Below are 19,747 nucleotides of genomic sequence, written 5' to 3'. Positions count from 1 at the left end.
GAGAGAGAGAGAGAGGAGGAAGCAGGCTCCCCGCCGAGCAGAGAGCCCGATGTGGGGCTCAATCCCAGGACCCTGGGATCATGACCTGAGCCGAAGGCAGAGGCTTTAACCCACTGAGCCACCCAGGTGCCCCTCATTCCCTGTTTTTTAACCTATTCTGTTTAAGGTTTTTATGATTGATTTGGATGAAGATAAGTAGAGCACCTCAGGGAAATATGTGCCAAAGTATTCAAAGGCACAGAGATACCAATTTAAAAAAAGAAAAAAAAATGAAAGAAAAGAAATTGATTAGACAGAATTATTTTATATTTTAAATATACGAAATAAACTGAATTCTGGAACACTGAAAAATAAAATAAAATAAATTTAAAAATATGAAATAGAGTGGAAATTCACATAGTTTTTAAGACAAAATAATTCAGAGAAATGTCTCTCTTTTGGCAGCCATTTAGGACAATTGCCCTGGTTTCTCAGATGTACATGTTTACTTTTCCCTTCCATTAAGAATATTCTGTGGAAAAGTTTGAGAAGCACCAACATAAGATACCCTATTTTCATGTCCTCTGCAAAGCTGAGAAGTCTGTGTTCATCCAGTCATTTACAAAAATGGGAAATAGGGGAAAGGCATCCTAACAAACACTTTCTATTTATTATTTAAATGTTATTTAAAGCCATTACTAGACATTTTTGAGAGGAAGCAACCCTTATTACTCCACCAAGGCAAGACAAATAACATAGCCAGCTACTATTTGATTTTTAAGCAGTCCTTTGATGTCTGCCTATTAACCTCATTAAAAAATAAGCCATACTGGTTTACTAAAGCTTCTCCTTAGTTGACATTTGTTGGCTGCTCATTACCATAACATTCATTTCTGCATGCTCAAAATCAAGCCTTTTAACAATCTGTTGTCAATCCTACATGCATGAATCAAGTTGCCTCTAATTTCTAGAACCCACCCTATTCTTCTCTTCAAAAATAAAGATGAAAGTTAGTCATTTATGGTCTGTGGTATCTTTCCTATTTGCCATGAGTTTTCAAAGACTGCTAAACAGTAGCTCTGAGATTATGACTGAAAATTCTGTTACCACCCTGGTAATTTATCTGACCTCATTGAAAATATCCTGGAGTTAGTTTACTAATCTCTTACCTACCTTGGGCTAGAATTTTCACTTCAGTTAGTTTCTTCTCCATATTCAGTTGAAAAACCCATTTAGAAAAGAGAAGAAAAAATAGGAGTTGAATGATTCTGCTACTTCTTTGATATACTTTCTCTTATCATCTCTAAACAGTAGACTTCTTATTTCCTTTTTCTTTTTAACAACAACATAAAAGCCTTCCAGTTCCTTCTGGTCAACTTTACCATATTTTTTTATCCTGTTTATTGGGGCTTTTAGTTTATGGTGCTTTCATAATAGATTGCTACACTTCTACCTTCACCTTGATCACTCTTCCTTCTTTATACCTTCTACATATATTATTTAAACTTTCAGATGAGTAGACAGCCATTTAACTTCCCTGTCTGTTTTATTTAAATTATTTCACAATTATTCAGTTAAGAGTTTTTGGGTTTTTATCATCTCCCTTTGTTAGCCATAATCCCTTTTTGAGACTCAAGTCTATGGGTCAAAAATTTTTTGTCTTTGAACTTTTTGTATAAATTTCCCAAAGTCTAGGGGACTTGTCTGACTCTAAAGTCCAGCATTTTCTTTGGCAGCCCTCATAAACCATGAGCTTGGAGTTCTCAACATGTTTTATGTGATAGCACATCATTCATGATAGTCTCCCAGGTGACACACCCTCACCATTTACCCATGTTTTACAAACGTCTAATATATCTTGTCTGAAAGTAAAACATTGTGATCATATTTAATTGTCACATATATTGGCTGTATGTCAGTTCTGATTGCTCTCTACAATGGTGGTGGTGACACTGGCAGGCTGTTGATTATGCAGAATTCTATGCTGCTTGCTACATCAACCTTTTCCTCCCCCTCAGGAAAGCATACTTGTAAGAACATAAGAGCAGTGATATCATCAGATATCATTTGCCTACCCTCAAATGTATGTATTTTTAGAAAGTAGCTGGTTTACAATTTTAGTTCTTTCACTATTAGTAACACATTCCTTAGGACTCACTTCATGGGCCAAGACCAAGTTGTAGATGACAGAAGTGCCTTCTCTTCTCCACACCAGCAACTAGCTTCTCCTCATTGGTCAAAATTAAATGCAGACTTTGGGTTGTGAGGACCATCAGTAATTTACCTGATCAGGGTGGGCCAAGTCTCCTTTCTTAACAGATAACCCTCCTTTGTACAATTTGGGGGCCACCTGCCTCAGTAGTCCATAACATTCTCCTGTAGTCATTATTTCTAACATGGTAGTGCTTTGGCAGTCTGTCTATGTGAACCTTCTAAATATGGCAGTGAATTCCATGATGTCTGTAGAGTAAAGAAATGCAAGTTTTTGCAGTCTTTTAATTTAAAATACGTTGATCTCAACAGAATTTGAAGCTAGACACAAAATTATAAAAAAAAGTATTTTTCTAACAAATCTTAACAATGCATACTGAATTTAAAACAGTTAGATGTTTCGACAATGCACTCAGTGATGAAAGCACCAAGGACAAGCTGGAAAGGAAAGAGAGAGAAAGGAGAGGAAATTATACAAGATGGGACATTTGAGAGTTCTGGACAGGCCATCCATCTATGCTGGCCTCCTCCTAATACACAGAATATGTCTAAACTAGAATTCTTCTTCCTTTTTAATTAAGAGCCATGTGGAATGAATGATTTTTCGTTGTTCAGCTGCTTGTATTGTAATTTTCACAGTATATTACATTGAAGCCAATCTATTGCCAATGCAAAATATAGGATTTTCTTGAAACTTGCTTCTCAGAACATTTCAAGACTTTTGACACACCTTTATAAACCTGTTCTGTATTCCAAAGTCTCCAATAAAGAGAATATAATCTTTAGTAAAGGTAGTCATAAACTTTTTTCTAAAAAAACCTAAATTTTATGTATGAAGCCCTTTTCTACCTATTTGTGTGTCCCACTCCATTTCAATTTCCCTGATGTTTTTACCTAGAAAATTTGACCAAATTAATCCATTGAAGCTGTTCTTCAAAATCCTAAAACATCCTTTTCAGCTCTAAAAAAGACTTCCAAGTTATTCCTGTTAGCCCGAAGATCAAAATATAACATGGCAAAAGACAAACAGCTTAGCTATTGTCCTTTGGCTACCTGAGTATCTTCTGACAAAGCTGAAGCTAAAAAAAGAAGGAAAGACAGAAAAAAGGAGGAGAAGGAATAGAGTAAACATCACAATATTAAAGAGATTGTTTCAAAAGGAGCACGTTTTTTTGTTTTTTTTTTTAAGATCCACAACGGGTGAGGTGCATAAACAAGAAATTTTGGAACACACACCAAAAAATTAAATTTAATTAAAAAAAAAAAGATCCATACAGTCTGTTAGCAAATGTATTAGGATGCAGTGGTTACTATTTTTAGAAATGGCCTTACTATTTTCATGATCCTCTTTTTAAACTTCTTTTTGCTAATACTTAAAAACTTTAAGGATAAAGGAAAATTCTTTTCTTGCAATATTAATACAACTGTACAGTCTTGTAATGCATAATGGTACCAAGAGTTGGAGCCGTCCCTTTCCATTGGGTTGGATTTAACTTTAATGAATGCAAAATTTTGTACTTTCTCACTCTCGCCCACTAGGCAATGGCAGTGAATACCCATAGCAAATGCCATAAAGCACTTCAAACATGAATGAACATCAAGGCTTAGCTGGTTGTACTAATCTTTCTTCATTTCCCAAAAAACTATCTATTAAAATTCAGACTTCAATTTTTTACAACTATTCTCACATGAATTTATTTTTAAGAACTAAAACATTACTCTAAAACATACTATTAGCTTATTAAGAACTACCCTAAGAATTGTTTCTATGGCAGTCACGACAAAAACCAAAACTATTTGTTTTTTCAGTTCAGAAGTCGCATGGTAGTTTTTAAGTAATCTCTACACCCAACATGGGGCCCGAACTTACAACTCCAAGAGTTGCAGGCTCTACAGACTGAGCCAACCAGGTGCCCCTCACATAGTATTTTTTTTAAGCACAATTAAAAACACTCCATTTGTGATTTTCATAAAGGATATGAAAGTCTGAACAAAAGTCATCTACATCCTCAGATCCTTAACTGCATGGAAGAAATTTTGTGGCATTCACATGTCCCTAAGTTGTAAAACCTTAGCAATAATACTCTGGCCTTGAACCTTCACTTTTAAAAGTCACCTGAGATTCCACACTTGACCTAGAACAAAGCAGCAATTTTTCTGAATCATCTCTGTGCCTCCGAGTCCAAAGTTCCCCTACACTTTGAGACCTGGGGAACAGGGTCTCAAATTGGATATAAGTTTCTTTTGCCAGATCATCTTCCCAGAAAGATTCTGACCCACATTGCAGTTTACAGACTTTGTACAACAGGAAAAAAATCAATGGCAAAACAACAACACAGGCAATACTGCTCACCACGACAAGGAAAGACACTTGAGAATCACCTTCTTCTTTCACTCTGTCAGTAGAAAATGTAATACATTGGTCTTTCTGGGGAGGTGCTCCTTTTGGACAGACACATGCTGTGTATTCCCTACCAGGCTCCAAGCCATCTATGGTTACTTGATTCTTGCTGGAGTCTGCATTCAGCAGGAGCAGGTCTTTCTCACCGTACTTGGAGTACAATACGGTCATCTCAGACTGGTGTGTGGTATTGACGGTGTTCCACATCAAAGTCACACTCTCTTCAGTCTCACGGACTATCCTGAGATTTTCTACTGTGGCATTCTTTTCCATTGGTGTCATTTGATTCACTGATGCCAACTCTTCTTTTTTACTTGCACTAGCTGAGGGAAGCTTACTTCTACCTACTTCCACCTTTAAATTTCTTTTCCCATCTGGGCGGAGCTGGAGTGACTGCTGGCTGGCAATGGTGGGGCTTGTTGAAATTCTGTTGCTTGGAGTTGTGGCTGAAAACATGATGGAGGAGGGTAAAGTAGATGAGGAGAAGAAAGCAGCGGAGGGAGGAGATGAAGTAGAAGTAGAAAGAAAAATGGAAGAAGCAGGGAAGGAAGAAGGCCAGGCAGATGACCGTGAACCAGGTAGGGATGTAGCTCCAGATCCTGGCTGGACTTCTTCCTCAGGGTGATCTCTAGTTCTTTCAGAGATATCTGACGATAGAGTAGTCGTGACAACACCAACCACTGTCACAGTAACCACAGCTTCTGACATTCCAGCCAGATTTTTGGCCTTACATTTGTAATCCCCAGCATCCTTATAAGAAATGCCTGTCAAGCTTATTATGGACCATCTGACTCCTTCCCCTGGAGATTCCTGAATTACTGTAAGAAAAAATACATATACTCTGTAAGGGGAAAAAAAGGAGAAACTCAAGGAACATGCTAACCGATCTGGTTCTACATGCATCCTTTTCACATAAACCAAGAGGGAAATAGCACACAATCACCAGTCTTTGATGGCAGGTATAGTTAAGGTCTAGGACATGCCAAGTACCATGAGGTCTGTATGGGGAACGGTATTTTAAAAAGACACAAGGCTGTGAATTGGGAGACTTAGCTTTAGTAAACGTTTGTCCACAGATGAGTATGTAATTTCAGACAAGTCAATTAGGATCTTTAGGCCTCTGTTTCTGTATTTTTAAAATAAGGGGATAAGACAAAGTGGTCTCAAAGATGCTCTCCAATTTTAACTCACCATGGTCCTATAAAATGGTTATTATAAGATCTTACTTAAATATTTCCCAAAATATTTTTTCATTGTCATAAAATGCTATCTATCTACATAGCCAGATGGCATAACAGATCATTTTCTGGCATAGAGAAGTCATAATTAGTATTCTCAGTCTTTCATTTTATATTTAATCTAGGTAAGTTAATAAGCCATGGGTTCTTTTATTTGTAGAATAATATATAGTTTTAGGGGCGCCTGGGTGGCTCAATGGGTTAAGCCTCTGCCTTCAGCTCAGGTCATGATCTCAGGGTCCTGGGATAGAGCCTGGCTTCAGGCTTTCTGCTCAGTAGGGAGCCTGCTTCCCCTCTCTCTCTGCCTGCCTCTCCGCCTACTTGTGATCTCTCTCTGTGTGTCAAATAAATAAATAAATAATCTTAAAAAAAAAGAATAATATATAGTTTTTGCATTGGAATTTTACTTTCCTAAACACTGAAATCTAACATATTACCATTCTGTCTTGATTTCAGAAGCTTTCTGAAGAAGAGTAATATACTAAACAGTATCCTAGTATCCCAAAATTTAACTTACTACTTTAAGCTGTGGGCCATTTACTATCTATTTGTAAGAATATTAGGCCTTGACTATTTCTTCTTCCATCGGGTTTCATTATTTTTACTTTGATTTACATTTACATTTATTTTACTTTGATTTACATTTAATTTTTTTAATTTTATTTTATTTTTTCAGTGTTCAAGGTTCATTGTTTATGCACCATACCCAGTGCTCCATGCAATGTGTGCCCTCCTTAATATCCACCACCAGGCTCACCCAACCCCCCACCTCCCTCCCCTCCAAAACCCTCAGTTTGTTTCTCAGAAACAAATAAAATTTACATTTAATTTTAAATATATCACTAGTTTTTTAAATATATCACTTTAATTCACCAGAATATCACTACTGAAACTAAAGCTAAAGCACTGAGTTGGTTATAGTAGGATCTAAAAAGTCTATGTAACCAGTATTCCTAAAAATTACACTTTTTGCTTCATGATAAGGTTTGTATGTAATTTATTATTTAAATAATCCTTCAAAAATGAGAAACTTGCATGAAAATCTTTTCTAAGGAAACTGTAATAGTTATACATTTTTACGTGAGTCATATCCAAAATGACGCAGCAAGACAAGGGGCCTTATTTGCAATCGTCTATCCACTGGATCATGTTTTCTATCAAAAAAAAAATCATATTGTCTAATTTCATCTATTTAATTAGATAAACTGAGGAAAATATTAACAAATAAAACGAACCTTTCAAATTTCTTTCATACAACAATCTTGGCATATTTTATTAGAATTTACTAGTCAATTTTGGGGATGCCTGGGTGGGCTCAGTTGGTTAAGCGTCTGCCTTCGGCCCAGGTCATGATCCCAGGATCCTGGGATCGATCCCTTTATTAGGCTCCCTGCTCACAGAGAGTCTGCTTTTCCCTCTCCCTCTCTCTGTGCCCATGCTCTCTTTCTCTCAAATAAATAGACTCTTTTAAAAAAGGAATAAAGAAAATACCTGTGTGATTAACCGGTGAGCTGTCAGACCTGGTCCATGTGAGCTGTGGGGTAGGGTAGCCAGTAGCATCACACCGCAGCAGAACATTACTGCCCAAAGCAGATGTGATCTGGGTGGCCGAGGTCATAACGGACGGCTTCAGACACTGCTCCAGCTCAGCCCGCTGAAACAAAATCCCTGTCAGGCGCTCAGGCTCGCTACAAATCATTAGAGGATCAAGCAGCACTACAGCAAGGTCAGCAACTTTTGACAGCTCGATCATTTTGGAAATGTGGCAGTCACAGAGCCAAGGGTTGTCCTGCAGACCTAAACCAGAAGGGAGGAAAAGATTGACAAAGATTATTCTGTTGACTTCTGTTTACATCACAACCTCTCAGGCAAGCAAGTATCTGTATTATCTCCCTAAAAATAGAAGTGCTTTGAGAGATGGAATGGAGTCGCCTCCCTGTCAATTTTGCTCTGCAGTTTGGCTACCTGAATGAATACAGCCTGTCAGGTCAGGTCATTAATGATCATAGCCAACATTTATTGTGCATGTACTCTGGGCAAGACCCTGTTCTAAGCGCTTGTCTGTATTATTTCATTTAATCCTAAAAATCCTATGAGAAAGAGGATTACTATCCCCATCTTAAGAATGAAGAAGCTGAGATACAGAGAAATCAAATTATTTGAGCAGGGCCATATAGCTTAATCAGCATCCGAGCCAAGGTTTTAATTCAAGTACCACAGAATACTATAAAACACTGCTAGAGATATTTCTAGAGTGCTCGGGAAGTATATTATTGTCAATATTGGAGGGTGTAGAGAGGCCCCCTAATTCAGCCCTCACTATGTCATGGTTTTGCAAGGTTTGAAGATCTGTGAAGGTAGTACAAGTTCTGTGTAGCAAAAGTACAGAGTGAGATGAAGGCAATGTCAGGAGATAAGACTGGAGACCAGCAGAGGCTAGAACAGAGCTTGGCATAAATGTCATATATGGTGGCCAAGAAGGTGCACTGCTCAAATCCCCCTTCAAGAGAGAATCAGCAGCAGAAATACAGTTAGCTGACAGCCTCCGGTTGGAGGACTGCCTCCCTCAGCTTTCAAACTGTTAGCAGAAGTGTGTTGACCTTCAAGGGGACCATCAGTGAGAGCTTTCGAGGAAAGTGAGGAAAATATAACTACTGGAAACTAGAGGAAAGCAGACCCTTTGATGGTGCGGCAGAAAGTTGAGAAACATTGTCATGCGTGGTTAAGTATAAAGTGGAAAGTATAAAGTGCACTCAAGGAAACGAACATTCTCGCTAAGGATATTTCCATACCAAGTACTGCAAGTGCTACCTGGTGTCTTCTTGCTGCTCATGGTAAAATGGAAAGGACAGTTAAAGGAAGAACTGTTAAAGAGAAAGGAGCCAAAACTTGCAGGGTTCAATAATAAAACTGAACATAATAAAAACAATTTTTAAATAAAATTCAAACAAAAAACCCTGCTTCTTACTCCCAGCCTCTCCAAAGTTCTCAAACTAAGAAAAGGGCTTCTGAGCAAAAATCAAATAAATCCAGGGAGGGTGAAACTATAAAATTATTTGCTAAGATCCCAGAAAGATCTAAGACAGTGCTTCAGAGCCGTTGGCAGACAAAAGTCTCTCTAAGGCTATTAGGGGGTGATAATGTCTTACAACAGCTTCACATAAAGCCCAAGGTTGCAAGGGATTTATCTCAATAATGTTTGTGGTTGTGGGTTTTTACTAATAAAGTAGATTATACATTGATTCATAAGGAAAAAAGACAGAACTGCAATTTTAAAAAATGCTAACCATGTTGGAAGATTTAACTGTCCATTTGTAAATTCTATTTAGGTCTATTTTTGTTTTAATATAAATTTCTATATATGTCTATTTTTATTATATTAGCACTTGATGATTGGTTCCTATTTTTCTGCCAGTATTAGTAAAAACTTGCTGGTTTGTTTTTTTTTTTAATCTTCTATCTTAGAAATTTCATTTCTTCCATGGGTGAATCACCTTGAACTTCTTACATTTAGTCCTGTATGTCTATGACCAGTCTCTAATATCCAGCTTGCCAGCAAACATCAATTTCATTCTGTCACGTAATAATTAATATGTGAATAAAACTTTATGCTCTCAAACACTTGTTATGCTAGATTTTTGCTTTATAAAATAATAAAACAGGTTGACAGTCACTGATTGCTTCCTATGTGGCAAATGTTGTACTTTGTCAAGAATTGTAAAAGGTCTGAGCTTTATACTAGTTTAGGGGGACTAACACCTCCCAGTTGGCAAAAGACATAAGACTACTGGTCAGAGACGGAGGATAGTTTACAGCTCTGGAGGAAGACATTTCTACATTATACCAGGCAGTAAACATGCCTACCGTTTTTCTGGACAGAGACATATCTTTACCTTCCAAAGCAGTTCTGTACACAGACATCCTTAAAAAGATAGTTCAGGACAAAAGATAGTCAGTGACGGTCTCTGCTCACAAGACATGCAGAAATGTGAGAGGCCACGGAAAATTATCTTCCAACAGTACTAAGCATGCTAAAGCATTTGTCTACTTCAATCCTGACAATAGCATGAGGTAGATAATACTAGCATCATACTCATTTTAAAGAGGAGAAAGCCAACACTCAGGTTAAGGGATCTTCCTGTGGTCATACAACTGGATATAGTCAGGATCTGAACCTTGGTATCCTTAGAGCTTTCATTCTCAAGCTCTATATGTCCTACACTGACCTCATGAATGAAGTTAGTATGATTCTTTTGAGTTTCACATCAGAGGACACTAAAGCACAAAGAGATTACTGCCTTGGTTCTGTAAGTAGCTTAGAGTCCTAAGTCCCAGATTTTCAGCCTCCTAATCTAATATTCCTTCCACCATAACTCATTTCATCACCTAAAACGTCTAGAGCCAGGGGTGGCAGCTATAAGTGCTGTTATCTATAAACACATGTCAAAGCAGTGATGTCTGGAGCACAAATGTCTACATAGGGGAAGATCCAAGAACTGTAACATTTACAGTTTTATTCATGCTATGAAACTGTCATAAACCTATGTTAATGGTGAAAGAAAAATTTTTTTAAAGATATTTATTTGAGAAAGAAAGAAAGAGAGCGTGCCTATGCTCGCAAGCAGGGAGAGGGGCCGAGGGAAGGACAGAGAGAGTCTCAAGAAGACTCCCCGCGAGCATGGAACCCCATGAGATCTTGATCTGAGCTAAAATCAAGAGTCAGATGCTTAACTGACTGAGCCACCCAGGTGCCCCTGAAACAGAATTCTTTTAAAAATAATCCAACTGGCTATGTCTTAAAGTTATATAAAACAGGAAAATATTTTTTAAATCCTTAAAAATAGAGTATTTATTCTAGCTTTGAAACATCAAGGTCAAAGGCACAACTTTTAAAACCTGAATAATAAGAGTGACCTGAGGGCTGAACCAATTCATCAAGTGTTTTGTTTTTGTTTTTGTTTTTTTTCCCTTTTGGGGACAAAGGTACAAGAACTCCCTGAAGTTAAACTGTTATTTGTACTGCATTCCTTCAAGGCAACATACCAACCACAATCACAGTAATTTGCACTAATTAATTTAGTTCAACTAACTATTCTTGGATAGGGGCAAATCAATTTTGCCTTATTCCTTTTCTAAAAGGATAATGTTTTCCATGCATCACAGTAGTTGAATTAAATGTGTTATTTTTTTTGTGAAAAGTTCGCAATAAATTTCTGTACAAAAGTAATTCTGCTGACTACAAGCTCTTAAAAGCAAAAAATCATACCTTAGTCAGTTTTGGGGTGGCAGTGGCATTTAACAATTCAGGAGGGAAAGTAAAGTCTTTTCAACAAATGGTGGGGGGACAACTGGACATCTGCTTAGAAAAAGCCTCAACCCCTGCCTCACACTATACTCAAAAACTGTTTTGAGACAGAACACAGTCATAAGCATAAAAGATAAGAATATTTTTTTAAAAAGGTAAGAATATTAAAGCCAGTGGGGTCCCTGGTGGCTCAGTGGGTTAAAGCCTCTGCCTTCGGCTCAGATCATGATCCCAGGGTCCTGGGATCGAGTCCCGCATTGGGCTCTTTGCTCAGCGGGGAGTCTGCTTCCCCCACCCCGCCTGCCTCTCTGCCTACTTGTGATCTCTGTCTGTCAAATAAATAAATAAAATCTTTAAAAAAAAAATTAAAGCCAGAAATTGAACATAAAAGTTAAAACTATAAAGAAAATAGAATTTCTATGACTTGTAGGTAGACAGATATTTCTTAGATGAGACACAGAAAGCACTAACTATAAAAGAAAAAAACTAATAAATCAGATGTCATTAAAATTTAAAACCTTCTTACCAAAGACACCATGAAGAAAATGAATAAATAAATCACAGGTTTGGAGAAAATATTAATAACACACATAACTGACAAAAGGCTTGAATTCAACAATTAAAAAAACTTTTAAAAAATTATATATTGGCATAAAGGAATATAGCAATGAACAATAACCCAATGAAAGCATGGTCAACAGCATTAGTCATCAGGGAAATGCAAATGAAAATCACAATGTCAAATCACTGCCTGACCCATCACCCCCAGGAATGGTGGAAATGAAAAAATCTGATAACATCAAATGTTGGTAAGAATATGGAGCAAGTAGACTGTTGTGCAGTGCTAGTGGGAGTGTACAATGGTACAACATCTTTGGAAAATTGGCAGTTTCTTAAAAAGATATATACCCATCCTATGACCTAGCAATCTGAAGCCTAGGAATTTATCCAAAAGAAATGAAAATATGTGCTACAAAGAGCTTTGTGTAAGAATGTTAATAGCAGCTTAATTCATAATAGCTAAAGACTGGTAACCGCCCATGCTTCCAAAAACAGGAGACAGGATGAACAATTCATATATTTGTAAAACTGAAATGACTCAGCAGAAGGAACTACCCATTCATGCAACGACGTCGGTGAATCTCAAAAACAATAATGCTAAATGAAAGAAGCCAGGCACAAGGGCCATCTTGTATGATTTCATTTACGTAAAATTCTAGGGCAGACAAAATTAACCTATTGTGATGAATAAAAACAGTGGTTGCTTGAAATGGAGGCACCTGGTCGAGAAGCAGCACAGGGGAATTTTCCAGCGTAATGAAATTATTCCATATCTTAATGAGGGTGTGGGTTTCGTCAGGGTATATCATTTATCATCATTTACTAAGCTGTACACTTAAGATCCACGGTATGCAAATTATACCTCAACTCCTCAATTTACAAAAGGCTTAAAAAACAAAAGAATGATATCTCTGGAGATGGAGTGAACTTGAAGCTTGACTCTGCTTCTTCACCAGCTGTACAAAGCAGGTAGTAATTATAGACCCACTTTACAGCCTTGTCCTCAGATCCTACCAAGGAGTCCTCAAAAGAGCACCTGGCAAGGAGTTCACTTATCTATGTGGATTTATCTCCTCTGTGCCTCAAAAAGAACCAGCTTATCAACTGGGATTGAGGAGTGTTCATTGAATGAAATGAACACCATTTTAGAAAAATTTTGTGGAAATACTCATGTGGTTACTGCCCTTCAGGTAAACTTCATTCTGAACAGGAAAAGAATTCATGTTTGCAACTGAGCAAATTCGAGTAGCAATAAAGCAACCAACAAAGCATTTAATGCCCTCTCCTCCTGCAAGCTTTTTCCAGGACAAAGAGTGTTGGGCCTTACAGAGTCTGCCTGTGTAAATATTTGTATCTTCCTGAGGAAGAGGCCATGGAAATTTACCTGCATCGCAAATAAAAAATCCAGTCTAGTTTCACACTTCATTTAAATGTTTACTTGCAGGACACTAGTTTATGTTTGTATAATACATTGGAGGACAATTTTGTTAAAATTTTTTTAACTCATGTAGAAATTTTTACTCATGTAGAAAAGAGGAGTAATGGAAGAGCCTCTTCCTAATTTTTTAAAAATAAATACACTACTTAAAGGTATCAGTAAGGCGTATGTGAGGAAGACAACTCTGATATTATCCCATACAGTACCCTGCATGATGCAGGAGTGGGGAACATCACGAGTCGTGCAGTCAAACCACCTGTATTCACCCCAGCTCCACCACTGTGTGATGAGTAAGTCTGCGCACGTGGCTTAATGTGTGTCTCCATTCTTCTATAAAATGGGGATGGAATGGTACTTACCACAGGGTTAACATGAGACTGGGAGAAGTTATATCTATAAAATGTAAGAACAAGGTTTGGCCCTGAGTAAGCACTCCATTAATATTAGCTACCACTATTATTGTTACAAACATAACTTCCATCTGCTCACAATAATAAACACAGGACACTAACAAATAAAAGCAGAATATATCCCACTGTAATAATAGAAAAGTAAATTCTGCGGGGTACCTGGAAAGATACAGTTGCAAGAGTTATACACCAAGTTCTAGAAAAGCTAGCATTGGTTTTCATCACCATATTTTAATGATGAAATTTGAAGACTCAAACACAGGTAAAATAACAGAAAAAGCCAAAATAGAGGAATCTTTCTTTATAAGACACTCCCATCTCCGTCACAGCTGCTATGGCTTATTGTTGATCTAAAATCATAACCTTAGAGACTGTTCACCTCATATTCTAAAGAACTATCCCATAAACTATCTCATAATATTCTCATTACAATCCTATGAGCAGGAGGGAGTGAGTCTTCCTACCTCCATTTTCCAGATGAGAAAACTGAGTTTTCTGTGTGTGATTCACACATATGAGCTAGTCTTCTTTTAGAGGAGAGTACTTTCTTCCCTTTCGTTACATAGCAGGCATGGCTTTGCTAAGATCAGCTGCCACATATGACTGGACATGTTTCAAATTATCTTTTGTTATTTATTATCATGATTATCATCATTATTATGAAAGCAATGCATGATTGCTGCAGAACATTTTGAAAATACAGAATACTGAAAAGATGTCCCATCACATTTGGGGGATGTCCCATCCCCCAAAGAGGACAGTTAACCAGCTAGTGTATTTTTCAGTCTTTTTCTTTGCACATTTTAAAATACTTATGATCGTGTACAATGATACATCCTGTTTTTTAAATTTAATGTTATATCAAAAGGATTTTCATGTTACCCCTTTAAAGAATCTGCTTTTGAAGAATCTGAACCCCATAACAGAGATGTTTATCTCCATGTTTATCTTCATGAACAGTGAAATTTCATAACCCTTCATCCCTAAATTTTCACCCAGATTTAATTCACAATGGAAAAATATTAATGTCCTGCAAATCAGTTCTTTATAGTGATATTAACAATATTAGTGACTAATCATTAGAGAGCTATTAATAGTAGTTTGGTAATTTGATTTTATTTTCTACTATATAGCTCCTTTTGGCAAATCTAAAGAAACTTAGAAAAATGTGTAGGAAAAAAATGTGTAGAGGAACAGAATCTCATTATTTAAATTAAGATAGTTTCTAGCTATTAGTCACAAGAACTAAATTAGTGGCTAAAATAAATACTACAATATAGGCTTACATGGTGCCTATCACGGTAGACATAAGGACTCCATAGCTATTGTTAAATTCATGTTTTTTTCCCTAGCTAACCCTATAATATTTCTTTTATTCTTTAATAAAAATGATTGAAGCACTAGATAAGCAGTAGGCAAACATAAAATAGGTATAAAATAAATAATTACATGATTTTTCCTCTTTCTGTTTGGTTATCACTCACACTTTTAGTCTCATAAGCACCAAAATGCATTTACATTTCAACCAAAGCAATGCTAAAATCATTTAAATGCTGCCACAGCATTTTCCTTTTTATCAAAAAAAAATTTCAAATTATTTATACTTGACTTCAGCAAATATTTGAGCATGTGATATTGGTCAGCAGGGATTCCTGGCATAAATTCAGCATCAAGTTGCTTCTCACACCAAAAGGCTTGTAAGTCATTTCATTGGCCAATCAGTTCTTTCATCCCAAGAAATACAACCTCTTCCCTGGCCCTATGGACGTCACGAGTGAGCTGACAACACAGCCTTATTGGGTGAACAAGAATTTAGTAGGAGATCAAATTGACTGATCAGGGCCTTAGGCTTGTGTCTCACACAAAAGTATGAGAGGCCTCACTGCCCGCAGGTACCCCTGAGAAGGGTCTCAGTTCACTGATTTCAATCTGGCAACCACATTTACTGGGCATTCTCCATGTGCAGAGCACCATGCAAAACACTATGGGAAGGTACTTTAAAAAAAAAAAAAAAAAGAAGAGAAAGACTTACTGGAAGGAGCTTACACTTTAAGAACCCAAGACAAATACCCACAGAACCTAAACAAAGTCAAGATCAAAGTCTGCAAAACAAATCACAGCTACACTAATCCATTAGGAGATTGTCTTCATCATTTCTTTTTAGATTAAGAGACTTTGGAAGCTATTCTCCTGAACTAATAAAACCACCACCACCTTGTAAAGATGCCAGTGCCCCTCTTTCACTCCTGAAGAGTCTGATGAAGGGCTGAACAGAGAACAGAGCAGGTTGGCTGGGGCAGGGCATGGAGCACTGATGTGCTCTCAGAATTGGGGCAGGGGGGTGGATTTTATCACTGAGCCCCAAGCTAACAGCAGCGTTAGTCTCTTGATTTATGAGGGTCTCTCCTCTCCCTCCCAACACACACACACACACACACACACACACACACACACACACACACACACACACACACACTGCTGCCCTCACTCCAGCGCACACAGCCATTACACCTTACACAGGGTAAGGCCTAGAACTGACCTAGATCAACCGATAAAGTACCAGCCCATCAAATGTGCAAGTAGAGAGTAAGAAGTGAAATTTGACACATATGTAAAGACTGGGCAGCTGAAGCCTTGCAAAACAAATTATCTGGACCTGAGAAGCCCAGAGGCTTCTGAGCTTACCAAGAACAATTCTTCGTGGTGTAAGTTCCAGGCTCCGTGATGATGTAAGTGAGTGGGACCAGCTCTCCAGGAAATCTGGTGGTAGTGTGGTCAGCCTATTGCTCGATAAATCCAAGTAGGCAAGGTTCTTCAGGTACCTGACCACCTCGTTTGGCACACTGGTTATTCTGTTGTTGTGCAAGTCCAGGGTCCTCAGATGGGGCATGTCCAGCAGAGATGCCCAAGGGAAAGCAGCCAGAGAATTTCCATCCAAGCGCAACTCATGTAGCTGCTTGAGGTTGTAAAAGCTGCTGGCCTCAAGGCTGGCCACGGAATTGTAAGTCACCCAAAGGTACTGGAGCTCCACCAGGTAGTAGAAGGCCTCTGCGGGGATCCTGCGGACCACAGTCTTCTCTATCCGCAGCTTCACAGTGTCCACGGGGAAGTTCATAGGGACCTCGTTCATATCCATGTCATTACATAGAACCGACCTAGTGTCACAAGAGCAATGGAAGAAAACCTGCTTTCCAAGACCCATGGGAAAAAATAATACTTGAAACATGCATCAGGTTTTCATTTCCTCCTGGTTTTCACAAAACAGTTGTTCAGCCTGACTGACCTATTCATAATTCATCATCATCATCATCATTACCATCATCTTCTTCTAGATTGAACCATATGAAATGGTCACTTTTGCAGGTTAAAAATGAACAAATATCAGCAATCTCGTGGTTCAGCCTAACACAGATGGAGCTCTCTATGTGTCAGGCCTGGGCAACATATCACATCCACCCTATTTAACCAGCAACAGCCCTAGAAGGTAGATACTGGGGAAAAGAGGTAAAGGCACCAGCTCTGGGGTCAGGCTGATCTTGGTTCAGATCTAAGCTCTGCCACTTCCTCTGTGGCCATGAAAAGCCACTTCACCAATCCCTCCATTTCATTTTCCCATATAGCCTGTTATAATTAAGTGAAAAGAATATAAAATGTTATACCTTCCTGGCACATAATAGGCACTTAGTGGTTGTTTGCTATTTTTATCATCATTCTCATTTTTACAGAGAAAATAACCAAGGCCCACCAACACAAGGTAACTGCCCAAGATCACATAGCTAGTGGGTTACACAGCCACCTTTCAAACCCATGTCTATCCAACTCCAAAGTACACGCTCTTAACCTCTTTAGGAAATGGTGTTGTGTTTTTTTTTAAACCCCTGTTGAAGTTATAAATTGATCTTTTTTAAGATAATTTAATTTTAAAAAGGAAGGAAGGAAGGGAGGGAGAAAAGAGAAAGAGCAATTGTTCACACTAGATGCTTAAAGTTGAACTCTATTTTAATAAAGTGACCGGCGCATTGCTTTTAGCCTAAGGAATAAATCAAACTGTGAGTTTACTCCTCTTACCATTACTAACTGAAGTGACCTTGAATAAGTCACACTGTGATCTTGTTTAGTGGCAATGTGTAAAACAGGCACAGAAAAACAAGCCTGTCCCGTGTGTGTGTGAAAAATATGAAGAATCAGAGAATTTAATTTATTTTAACCTGAAAAAAGACCTATTTATGTCTCATTATATACTCACCCCCACTAGAATGCTGAAAACGGATGTTAAAAATTTTTTGCAAAGCACAGTCTAAATTGTATAATGTAAAATTACATTATACATAGAAATACATTATACTTGTACATAGTTGCAATGAAACAGCCATCCCATAAAAATACATGACATTAAATCAGTGAATTTCAAAAGCCAGAGTATAATGTGAAGAGAGGTAGCATAAAGCTGGGGTGTACTGACAGGGTCATCTTTCTGTAACTTTAGGAGATGGCCCTATGGAATCATTGGAATTCTCTAGGAACTCCTATTATTCTTTATCTCTATTCTGTATCACAAGTTCCATTGCTACTTTATATGGGAATGATCTGATATCTACTTATTAGGTCAGCATTCCAGTGTAATGGAAAAAAGTCTACCTAGGAAACAAAGACCTTATCAAATAGTCCCGGCATCAACTCAGTGCTGTCACCTTAGACAAGGCTTATAATCTCTGTATGGTTGTGTTTCTTTGTCTATAAAATGACAACAGTCAAACTAGATTATTTCTAGAGTCCTATGCTATGGTTTTTACAAAATCCATCAATAATGGGGCCATCACCAAGAAAAAAACATTTCTGTGACTGTTTCCTCAAAAGTACCCTGCCCTGAGTCATTAGCTGCCTCATATCTTTTGCCAAGTAGGTCTTCAATTTGTTACATTTTTCTCTTTGTCTGAAGCCACCTAGAGAATATCTCAAAAAGATACTATGAGTCGGTTAAGTAAAGTTCATACAATAAGACAAACTACTCAAAAATAGGTTTTAATTGTTATTTATTTGTTTAAAGTTGTAAGGCATAAGTTGGGTGATTGTTTTAACAAATTATTTTCTGTAGGAGGCTCACTGTTCACTTCAACCAAGTCACAAAATAACCTTATTTTGTTGTCAGATATCCTCTCCAGGGGTGCCTGGGTGGCTAAGTCCGTTAAGCATCATTGACTCAGGTCATGATCTTAGGGTCCTGGGATCAAGTCCCACATCAGGCTCCCTGCTCAGGGGAGGGCCTGCTTCTCCCTCTCCCCACCCCAACTATCTCTCTTTAAGTCTTTAATAAATAAATAAATATCCTCTAAAAAAAAAAAATCAAGTTCTACCACGTTTAGCTAACAAAAGTCCTGTTTTTCATTTAACTTCTATCTCAAAGGGCTCACATATATTAAAAGTACATAATTATTCTCAATTCACAGGTAGATGTTAAAAGCAACCCAGAGGGCAACTGACTTCTGTGAAGCCCTCCAGTATCTGCAACAGACAGGGCTGACCCACATCTTTCAATGTCTTTGTAAACTCCAAAACTTTAAAATGAAAAATCTTAATCACGAACCTCTCTAATTTCACTCTTGTGAGCTTCCCTCCTACTTTTAAAAAAATCTATCTAGTTGGCATGAATAACCTTCAAAATGAAACGGGAACTCCGGAAAGCAAATCATCTGGGCACGTCAAGCACCTCCTGATCCGCCCTCCCTCCTGGGCTTGCTTTCTATAAACAAGCTGAGCGGCTGCACTCATTCTAGTAGTCTGACCTCCTGAAGCGGACATGTGAATACAAATGCAATGGATACTTCTGTAACACAGAATGTGTTTGAGAGTCTCAAGTCATTTGAGGGACTTTTAAGAGCTCAGCAGCTCAAAATGAAAACAACGGAGTGGGCAAACGGTATTAAAACAATGAGGTTAAAGCTTATGTAAATTAAACCTTCTCTCCTCTGATACCTGGCCAACAATTTGCATTCAAAGTAAGGCTATCTGGTTGGAGCCCTTTTCCTTAGAATCACTAGAACACTTAGTAGCAAGGAGAGGAGCGTACCTTGATCCCGTGCCATCATTTCTGCCTTGATAATCGCAGGTACACTGTGAAGGACATGAACAGCTCACTCCCTCCGAAAAGCTAATAAGTACAATGCACAGACATGCGGAAAGACGCATCGCTCCTTCTTGAGGTTA

The 19,747-nt window shown here is 37.9% G+C and overlaps 1 protein-coding gene across 1 annotated transcript; it reads right to left on the bottom strand.

The window, feature by feature from the left end:
• Window positions 1-348: 348 nt before the first annotated feature.
• On the bottom strand, window positions 349-19,729 carry LRIT3 (leucine rich repeat, Ig-like and transmembrane domains 3). The gene is made up of 4 exons (XM_047718211.1): window positions 19,611-19,729; window positions 16,229-16,698; window positions 7,321-7,626; window positions 349-5,409 (listed from the first exon to the last, which is right to left on the bottom strand). The coding sequence occupies exons 1-4, from the start codon at window positions 19,727-19,729 to the stop codon at window positions 4,262-4,264; spliced, it is 2,043 nt and encodes a 680-aa protein (XP_047574167.1). The 3' UTR covers window positions 349-4,261.
• Window positions 19,730-19,747: the final 18 nt, after the last annotated feature.

This window comes from Lutra lutra, chromosome 2 (assembly GCF_902655055.1).
Source record: "Lutra lutra chromosome 2, mLutLut1.2, whole genome shotgun sequence".
Classification (NCBI taxonomy): domain Eukaryota; kingdom Metazoa; phylum Chordata; class Mammalia; order Carnivora; family Mustelidae; genus Lutra; species Lutra lutra.
The sequence above is the reverse complement of the archived record's forward strand: the minus strand, read 5'-3'. Positions and strand labels throughout refer to the sequence as shown.

What these genes read in the sequence shown, in the direction of transcription:
- LRIT3 (XM_047718211.1), bottom strand. Translation starts at nt 19,729, where the DNA reads ATGCGTCTTTCCGCATGTCTGTGCATTGTACTTATTAGCTTTTCGGAG. An exon ending in AATGATGGCACGGGATCAAG is followed by an intron (nt 16,699 to 19,610) that starts GTACGCTCCTCT and finishes TTGTGACACTAG; the next exon opens with GTCGGTTCTATGTAATGACA. An exon ending in ACCACGAAGAATTGTTCTTG is followed by an intron (nt 7,627 to 16,228) that starts GTAAGCTCAGAA and finishes CTTCTGGTTTAG; the next exon opens with GTCTGCAGGACAACCCTTGG.